Here is a 10,453-nt window from a genome sequence, read left to right as displayed (position 1 = left end):
CCATCATATTTATGGTTAGTGGTGGGTAATACTAATATCCTAAGAGGAAAAAAAAATGATTTTCTTTTGGATCTATTAAAAAGACTGACTGTGTAAGTTATAAAAATCGATGATATTACAAAATGCAAAGTTAAGGACCATTTGTATACTTTTTTTTTTCATAAAAACAATTTTAATAATTTGTTTTAAACCATAAGAAACCATTTATGAAATTTTGTTATATATCTTTTAGTTTTTTCTTAAACTTTTGGGTATTTAGATGGAGAAACCGAAACATGGAGAAAGACCGTAATATAAATAAGAAGCAAAGGAAACAGGATAATAAGTTTTGACAGGTGGCAGTATTTGAGATGCTCAAGTACTGTCAATGGTGAGTAAAGTGTTGGGATTTTAATGGCCGATACCATTATCAGCTCCATAATTATCAGCTCACCCTCTCCTCTTTCTTGCATTCTTTTTCTCCCAAAATTCCAATTCACAAAATTTCATACACCCCTAATCCACAAATCCTCGATAAATAGTAAAGATATACCAGTCCAAGAAATATACTTTTTTGCCTATTACATACAATAAAAACGATGAATCATCAATCTATGAACATCCGAATTCAGGCACCATGCCCCCCTTCTCCTTCTTCCGCATTTCCTCCAAGATTCCATCAGAAAACCTCTTTGTAAGTGTCCTTTGGTACTTATAATTTACTACCTTTCTGTTTTTGCGCTTATTACTGAAATGGGTCGTTGTGTTTGGGGTTTTTGCATCTGGGTTTTGCACTTTTGCTTATATTATAGTCATTTCTCAAGATTCACCTTTTGTTTTGTTTTATTTGTTGCTTCCCCGGTTCCTGTATCCGGGATTTACTCAATTTTTTTTCTTTATCTGTTTTCTTGTTTACTTCTTCAATGGGTGATTTTCTTCTTCTTCTTCTTACATTCGTCAATTCACTTGATTTAGGGTTTTATTATCTGGGTTTTGTTCTTTATCCTTGTTCTCCCAAATAGGTTACATACATATTTGTATTCCCTAGGGCATTATAATTTATAGTTTATTGAATCGATTCTTTGTCTTTGACAGAATATTGCCACGAGCAATTTGCTCTTCTGAAGTTGTATCCAATGTTGTGGTGCAAATGGAGGCCTCTTCTGATACGAGCAACTCATCTATTACAACTTCAAAACATAAACGCGCCTTTGGGTGGACAACAAAACAATCCTTGTTAAAACAGCCACTCAAGAAAGATTTAAAGCCATTGAGGGCATTATTGTCATCCACCACACAAGACACATCCGCTTCTGTTGTCAATGGTGGAAAGATAGGAGTGTTGTTGCTCAATCTTGGAGGCCCAGAAACTCTTGATGATGTGCAACCTTTTTTATTCAACCTTTTTGCAGACCCGGTATATTCCTATTTCTTACAATTCATTTTTTTTTTTTTTTTCCGATTCGTACACTTTATGCAAATTTTTGTAAAAGGGTTATTCTTCAGACAACCTCTTAAGGAGTTAAGTAAACATTTTGATTCCCTAGTATCTTTCTGTAAAGATTTTTGTAAAGTTGAAGGCTTTTTGTTTTAAATTTTTGGGTAAATGCAAGAAATAGCAACATACTTTCATGGTTTGTGTATTTCAGCATTCTACTTTTATTTCTTAGGGATAATGACATAAAAACCATTAAGTTTGCAAGTTTTTGTCGGTTTTACCTTTTTGTGGATTTTAGGTTTATTAAAACGGATGTTTGCAACTTTTTTTTTTTTTTTTTTTCAATTTTACCCTCTAGGTTATTAAAACCCTTATGTTTGGCAGAAATGTTCGGTTGTACCCTTTTTTTGGTTCATAAAAACCCTTAAGTTTGGTTTTCTGGTTCATTAAAGCCATTAAGTTTGGCATAAATTTTCAGTTTTACTGGATAAATTTGCAAAAAGGTTAAAATTGAAAGAAAAAAAAAGTTGCAAATTTGAGGCGTTAATGGACCTAAAATACGACTTTGGGTAAAAGTAAAACCAACAAAAACTTGCAAAATTAAGGGTTTTTATGGCATTTTCCCTTATTTCTTACAGTTACAGCATTCTATTTTGAGAATTCTATCCAATTATAGCAATGTCATCCGGTTACAAAACAATTTTCACTGATATAATTTGGTAGATTATTCAAAGTACAATGCATTGATAAGAAAAAAAAGTTGAAAGTAATATTCTTTAATAGAAAGAAATGAAAATAGAATGCTATAACACACAAATAAATAGAAGTATGTTGCTATTTCTTGCATTCATCCCTATTTATATTAACCTAGTTGTGGAAATGTGTATGCGTGTGTAAATCATGACAAATTAACTACACACAGGATATTATTCGACTACCAAGATTGTTTCGTTTTCTTCAAAAGCCTTTGGCACAATTTATATCGGTTGCTAGAGCACCCAAGAGCAAGGAAGGTTATGCTGCAATTGGTGGTGGGTCCCCTCTTCGCCAGATCACCGATGATCAGGCATGATACTCTCTGTTTTAAAACATATGGTTATATCATCATTTGTCTAATAATTGGAAGACTTTGCTAAATTTAAGCCATTTTTAGTATGTTTAAAATGTAAATTTGTTTATTTAGTACTTTGTGTTGATTTAGGCTAAAGAGTTGAGGAAAGCACTTTACGCAAAGAATGTCCCAGCAGAAGTGTATGTAGGTATGCGTTACTGGCATCCATTCACTGAAGAAGCAATCGAGCAGGTATGCATTTATATGAATTTAAAGATTCTATTTTTTTTGTCTCATGTTTCTTTAAGTAAGTGCATTCTGGACTATTTTGTTTTGGTTGAAGGGAAGTAGGATTAATGATCCTAATCATATTTAGAAATGAGATGAGAGTTATATTGGAATTGACATTGAAGGAGGAAATTGTTCTCCATGAAACTTAAAATATGAATAAAACGTTGGCTTAATGGATATTTTGTTGATGCAAGTTGGAACAAAAAAAAAAAGCATTCATGAATCTATACTAAAAGTCTACTTGATGATATTGGTTGTTCATGTTAGATCATTTCTATTTTTTTACAAGATCTAGATATATGACATGAATTTACATGAATCATCTTTGTAAACCCCTAACAAGATGATATAGTTGAATGTAAAAGTGAACTTGATTAGAGGTGTCTCATTCTATGTGCTCTATCATAATGTTCCTCATCAGTTTCAGTGGTGCTATTCTGACAATTATTCATCTAATAAATCATGTAATAGATTAACCAGCTTTCTTCACTTTCATGTGGTAAAAATGTTTACTCTTATCAATGCTACAATAAAACTAGAGAAAGAACAACTTAATAGGAAAATTAAGGGAAAGAAGGTTCACTTTCTTCACTTTTAACTTTTTAGTTTTTACAAATTTGCCCACATTTGGTTTTTCCTTCTATTTTTTCAAATACTTTAAACATCATCTCAAGACAACATTTGGGGGTTGCTTCCTTTTGACTTAATCCAGACAGAATGGCTTAAATGGGTTAAGCCAAAAAGCACGGCTTAATGTATTAAGACACCAATCCTTTATCTACATGCCCTTCTTTCTTTTTCCTCCCAACTCCTGTCACATTAAAATTGATGAATATTGTGAAATTTGTTTTTTGAAATGTAAGGGTAAACTTGTCATTTAGTCTCATCTAGAAGGTTTATTTAATCTATAAAAAAGAAAAACAGACCTTATGTATACAACACTTTATCCAGACTTCCATACATACTTCATTACCTATTCAACCACTTTATCAATACACAAATGAAAAAATAAAAACTTTAACGGGAAAAAGGAAACAATGCTTAAGAATTATTTTTGTTATCATATCTCCTTTCTTTCTCTATATGGTGTAATTGAATCTCAATTATTTTTCCCCATTTGTATTTTATAAATACTTAAACTTTTGTTTTCCATTATTTCCAGATAAAAAAAGATGGTGTGAACAAGCTGGTTGTACTTCCTCTATATCCTCAATTCTCAATATCAACAAGTGGTTCAAGCCTTAGACTCCTTGAAAGTATCTTTAGGTGATGAACAAACAACTCATCATGTTTCCTTCAAATCACATATCCTCTCAAAACATCTTCATCACATTTTTTTTTTAATCGAATTCATAGGGAGGATGAATACCTTGTTAACATGCAACACACAGTTATACCTTCATGGTATCAACGTGAGGGATACATTAAAGCCATGGCTGATTTAATTCAAAAAGAACTCATAAGATTCGATCGCCCTGAAAAGGTACCACATAATTGTATTTTAATAGATACATATTCTTTTGTTGTAAAGATTTTGATTGAATTTGAATATATTATGAGTACAGGTGATGATTTTCTTTAGTGCTCATGGGGTGCCAGTTGCATATGTTGAAGAAGCTGGTGATCCATATAAGGCAGAGATGGAAGAATGTGTGGATTTGATAATGGAGGAATTACAGAGAAGAAAGATAAATAATCCGTATACTTTGGCTTATCAGGTGATTCATATATAGTTTTTCAATTTTTAATCTAAATCTTATATTCAAACTATTTCCTTAAATTAAGGTGTTAGGAACGTAGCTATACAATTGGCTAAATGTAATTAATAGCAATTCACTTCCATTTGTTTGTCTATTCTAGCATTCTACTTGAAAATCATATGTTGCGTTTTTTCCGGATTAAAACCTCAACTTTATTTTTTTCATGAAAAGACCTTTCATTTTTTTCATTTTTTCCGATCTGACCCTTTTAGTCATTTTTATCTAAAAAGCGTTGTAAAATGTGAGGGTTTTTTAAGGAAAAAGTAAAAAAGTTAAGGATTTATTTGGAAACATTTAGAAGGTTGAGGGTTTTTTTTCGGGGAAAAAAAAACAAAGCTGAGGGTTTTTTCAGAAAAAATGAAAAAAAGTATCAAGTCTTTTTCATGAAAAAATAAAAATGAGGTTTAATCCAGGGAAAAACACAAAATATACGGTCTTTTATGAGATTAACCCAAGAAAACCCTTGTTTCTATTACAACATTATACTTTCAGCTTTATTCTTATTAAGGCATTTCAGTTTTATATGCAATTGTCAATTTTGTTTTCAGCCAAATTATAGTCATGAAAATTTCTTTTTTGTATTTGGATGACTCGAAGTCCATTGTTATAAACTTATAATAACACGAAGAAGCCAAAGTAGGGTGCTAAACAACAAAATGAAAGTACATTGCTATTTCTTGCATTTTAACACTTAAAATGGATGGTGTTGGTTTCTTGTGTTATTTGATGCAGAGTAGAGTGGGGCCCGTGGAATGGTTGAAACCCTACACCGATGAGACAATCGTTGAACTTGGGGAAAAAGGGGTGAAAAGTCTTCTAGCTGTACCCATTAGGTATTTGATTCTCAAACATGTTACAATCATTGTATTTCTATTTCTTAGAAAAATATTAAGTTTAAAAAAAAAAAAAAAAATTGTTGCAGCTTTGTGAGTGAACATATTGAAACATTGGAGGAAATTGATGTGGAGTACAAGGAATTGGCGTTAAAATCTGGTATAGAGAAATGGGGTCGTGTCCCTGCATTGGGATGCGAACCCACCTTCATTCTTGATTTAGCAGATGCAGTCATTGAAAGCCTCCCGTATGTGGGAGCCATGGCTGTATCAAATCTTGAAGCTCGACAGGTAAAACATCGCCCCACCCACTATTCTTTATTTTATTTTTGGGGTGGGTCCCTCATCGCCTACTCTATTTAAAAAAAAAAATTGTATCAAAAACACCATTGTGAATGGGTATAGCAATGGTATTATCAGTACAACAAAAAAGAGTTTATGGACTTTATAATTTATATGGACAAAATAAATCTAGAGACCAAATGTGGACAGCGAATAGCTGGTTATTAATTTATATATATATTTTTTATTTTTTATCTGCAAATTATATTTCTTTTATCTGTTAAATTAAGGTTGAATACATGGAACAATAAATCAATAATGTACTTTTATTTATTTGTTTATTATAGCATTTGATTTCATTTCCACCTATTACAAGATTATACTTTAAAAAATAAATAAACCCAATTAGGAATGCTAATTCAAATACAATTTTTTAACCTAAAATATATAGATTAAAGAAATATAATCTATAACCAACTATTTTCTGTCCACATTTGGTCACTCTACAGTTTTTGTCCAACAAAGGTCCCTAAACATTTTCTATTGCTAGCTTATTTTTGGAGTTTTTTTAAGTTGTCATATTTGGCAAGCCAAACAATAGCTTAAAAACTTGTTTTTTTTTTTTTTCAGATATACCCTTAATTAAGTATAAAAAACATATTCTTATGCCTTTTTATGTCATTTTATATCTTTCAGCTAGTTTTACCAAATGTCATTTTTTATCAGTTAGCTTATAAGCTAGTAGTTAGTTTTTCAGCTATCGACTAATTTTTTAGCTAACAACTTGCTTTTCAGTTAGTACGCCAAACATAGTCTTATTATACCATTATGACCGGCAAGCCACCCACTATAGCCCTAAAAGCTTTAGGGATCATATATGTACAAAAAAAGATCCGGAGGGACTAAACGTGGACACAACGAATAGTTAGATGGCGGATTTCAACTAAACCCTATCTAACATTTATACTTTATCAAAAAAGCAAGATGGATTAAGTTTATAATATGTTTTGTGCAGTCTTTGGTTCCACTAGGGAGCGTAGAGGAGCTTTTGGCGACATATGACTCGCAACGTAGGGAGTTGCCAGCACCAGTTACGGTCTGGGAGTGGGGTTGGACCAAGAGTGCAGAGACATGGAACGGTCGAGCGGCTATGTTGGCAGTTATTGTCTTGCTGTTTCTGGAAGTCAGCACTGGGGAAGGCTTTCTTCATCAGTGGGGTGTGTTGCCATTGCAGTTGCCCGTGTTTCCTTGAGATATATGGGATGATGGAATATGGATGGTGGTATTTTTGGGGGGAGAAGTGTTCCTATATTTTTGTTCTAAATGGGATTTAATAGGTGATTAAAAAGCTAATTGTAAAGAATTCTACATATACTGCTGTTAATTGTAATTATCGGTTAAAATGCGCTGTCTATACGCTTGGTGGACTAAATAAACAGCGAACCCTTTTTTATATTGTTGGCATTGTGCGTTTCTATGCGCTTTGCATTCTACAAGTCGATATAAATAAGCGACAACTCCAATGTAAAAGTAATGTTCGTTAATTTTGGCCTAAAGTTTTTCCAATCCGGTAGATGATATTATATTATTCAATTTTATTATTGAATTATATTATCCATTAACATCAAATTTTAAATTTTATGATACAGTTTTCGTTGTATAGTTACTGAGGCCATGATTTAACCCTTCCTCCTTAGACACAATTTATTCATCTATGTTCGATCATCTAAACACATCAAACGAACGGATGTCTTGATTTATTGCAAACCCGCTCCAATAGACAACCTTAATTATCCAATCTGAATATCTAACGATACAAATGTTCATATTTTGATTATGTCAATCATCTACAAAGCCTCCTTCTGTCATGTCAGGGACGTCACCACTTGTGATCTCTGGTTGTTTGCCTTATAACGAGCCTATGAACACCACTCATCTTCCAGAGAGTACACCTTGAAGACTTCTTCTCAAAATTGGGATGAAAGGGGACGGAACTATGGACGCCTACGGCTTATCTCAATCGTGCACAAAATAGTTGTGCACTCGTTGCTATTGATTAACAAATTAAAGACAAAGACCTAGTTATGCTTATCATCTTTGATATTCGAGAAGAATACAATTGTCTCAAATCTACCATCACTACACATCGATTCCCTACTATATTAAGTGAACTATACACCTTTACTAAAATATGATAGATTATGGTATTATAACTGTGTTTTTTGATCCAGATAAATGTCACATTTTACCAAAGGAAATATATCTTGGAAATTTTAGTTGGCGTTTTTGAGTCTCGCCCACAACAACATCCACCCCACTTTTTGTGGCTGGATGACATGCCGTGTTTTTTGATCTAGTCAAATATTGGTGCACTCCAATAAGGGACTCTCTCTTTCTCTGACATCACGTTTGCGGTCAACAAAGTGTGTCAATTTATGCATCTCCGAACAGAGAATTATTGGTTCATCGTTAAGCAAAGTCTACATTATCTTTGTGTTAGTGTTTATCATAGTATGCTTATTTCTCAAACCTCAAGCTCTTTACTTCAAGCCTTCAACGATACTCACTGGAAAAACATTTCCAAGGATATGATCCTCTTCTCTCACAACTTTCTGTTAGTGTAACGACTTCGTTTTCCTCTTGAAAGTTTCCTGTAAAGAAAAAAATTAGTAGGAAACATGGTGGCTGAGGCTCGAGTTGGACTCGATTCCCTTAAACAGATTCGTCGTCTGGGAACCCAGGGTACAACAACCTTAACAGAGGTGTACTGCCGGATATTTCACTTGCCTGAAAAAGTCGTCGGAAGCAGGAGTACAGAGAAGGAGGAGAAAGAAGAGTATTTTTATTCGTATGTTGAATGAGACAGTAAAGGTCTCTTTTATAGTTGAATCGTGTAATGGAAACAAATCAATAATTGATTGAGCGTTTAATGCCAATAAATGTCATTAATTACGTAATTAATGCATCCGTTACAGAATTCAAATATAGGGACCAAAGCAATTACACAAATCAATAATTGATTGAGCGTTTAATGCCAATAAATGTCATTAATTACGTAATTAATGCATCCGTTACAGAATTCAAATATAGGGACCAAAGCAAAAACGAGGGTAGCGCGTGCCCGAGTTTTCGGAGCTGCATTCGTGTCCGCAGGTCGCGCTCATACACAAGTTCGGTGTTTTTGGTCTACGAAATCTAAGATTTGCACCCCCTGCGCACAGGTAGGAATTGTAGTAAAACCATAGACACAAGCTTGTAAGCCTTCCATGCATTCAAGCTTATAAACCTTGTTGAGTTTGGTCTTTCTACCAATATGGGACTCATTCCCACATTCATCCCTTTTTGCTAAATTTATTCTCAAATACCCTTCTTTGAGTATCGATATCTCATTCACATATACTCCATTTTGGACATATAATATATCGTTTCGAAGTCCTCATGGAGGAGAACACAAACCCACTTAGAGTTAGTTATATATCCAACATATGTATATATTTATATATGTCCAAAGTTAGTAAAAATATAAATATTTATACTAAATTTTCCAACACTTTCTTGGACACTGACAGAGGTGGCTGCCTAGACGATAGTTCGTGCATACGGGACTTTGTTATGTATTGGGGTTCTAACTTTGTCTCTTGGACTGCCCACAAACAACGCACAATTTCTCGATCTTCCATATAGTCAAAGTACAAAGTAGTTACCACATAGTAGCTCCCCTTACTTGGCGTCAAGCTCTTCTTAATGAACTTGGTGTCTGTCTATACACCCTCAACTCCCATTTGACAGTGTGACGTATTGTGTGCAACTTGTTTCTACTAACTTTTAGCACTGTTTAGAGTCTGTTTGAGCATTCTAAGCTTAGTGTATCAAAGGATCAAGTGTTAGAGTGGGTCAACTAAGGTTCCAAACCATCAATCTAGCCATAAACCCTCAAATGAGGAGTTTACGGCCAGGACCCATGAGTTTACGGCCGTAAACTCATGATGGCCGTAAACTCCAACCTATAAGTATGATGCTTGGTCCATTTTCTGCACTCTTTCTATTTCTAAGGCTTGGAACTCGAAAACTCTCTCAAGTATCATAGGATTTTGCTTCAAAAACCCTCAAAATGTAAGTAAATCCTTCCTTCTAAGTGTTAATACTTCTCTTATCCATGAATCACCATTGATTTCATCCATGGATTTCATCTTTGCGTCTAGATCTTCAAAGATTCTCAAGAACATCAAGAACACTTAGGTGTTTTGGGCCGAAAACACCCTCCTTTGCCTTCAAATCGTAAGTATGACTTCCCTATACTTGATATCTAGTAAGAACTCATGCTTAGCACCTTGAAATCATCCTATATCCATGATCAACGTGTGTTTACGGCCAAGAGTATCTCCCTTGGCCGTAAACCCTTATTAAAGGTGCAAATGTGGTCATAACTCTTCCTAAGGCTTGGACTTAAGGCTAGAACACTTCCTTGTGGATTGTAAGACCTTAAAACACCTTTTGAGCACAAATCATCATGAGTTTACGGCCGTAAACTCATGAGGCCGTGAACTCATGGCTGTAAACCCTTGTGGCCGTGAACTCGTGGCTGTAAACTCCTTGTGGCCATGAACACATGGTCGTAAACACCATGGTGTGGCCTTAAACTCCTTAGATGCAATCCTTTGTGGTTATAACACTTCTATATAAGTATTTCCTAGTCCCTAAGATGTTTCACTCACATGATTAGTTGTATAAACACTAATTATATTCAAATGTGTCATTATATGCTTATTAGGATCCGTGTGTGTGCTCAAGTCTCCACTTGACATCTAGCATCCTATAC

The 10,453-nt window shown here is 34.1% G+C and overlaps 1 protein-coding gene across 1 annotated transcript; it reads left to right on the top strand.

The window, feature by feature from the left end:
* Positions 1–343: 343 nt before the first annotated feature.
* Positions 344–7,087, top strand: LOC145159430 (ferrochelatase 2). Its single transcript, XM_079078417.1, has 10 exons — positions 344–673; positions 1,075–1,396; positions 2,340–2,483; positions 2,619–2,720; positions 3,922–4,025; positions 4,116–4,242; positions 4,325–4,477; positions 5,252–5,352; positions 5,442–5,643; positions 6,650–7,087. The coding sequence occupies exons 1-10, from the start codon at positions 579–581 to the stop codon at positions 6,884–6,886; spliced, it is 1,587 nt and encodes a 528-aa protein (XP_078934543.1). The 5' UTR covers positions 344–578; the 3' UTR covers positions 6,887–7,087.
* Positions 7,088–10,453: the final 3,366 nt, after the last annotated feature.

The sequence above is a fragment of the Lactuca virosa genome, chromosome 2, assembly GCF_052849685.1.
Source record: "Lactuca virosa cultivar CGN04683 chromosome 2, Lactuca_virosa_CGN04683_v6, whole genome shotgun sequence".
NCBI lineage: Eukaryota > Viridiplantae > Streptophyta > Magnoliopsida > Asterales > Asteraceae > Lactuca > Lactuca virosa.
Note: the sequence above shows the minus strand (reverse complement) of the source record. Positions and strands in the feature narration are given on the sequence as shown.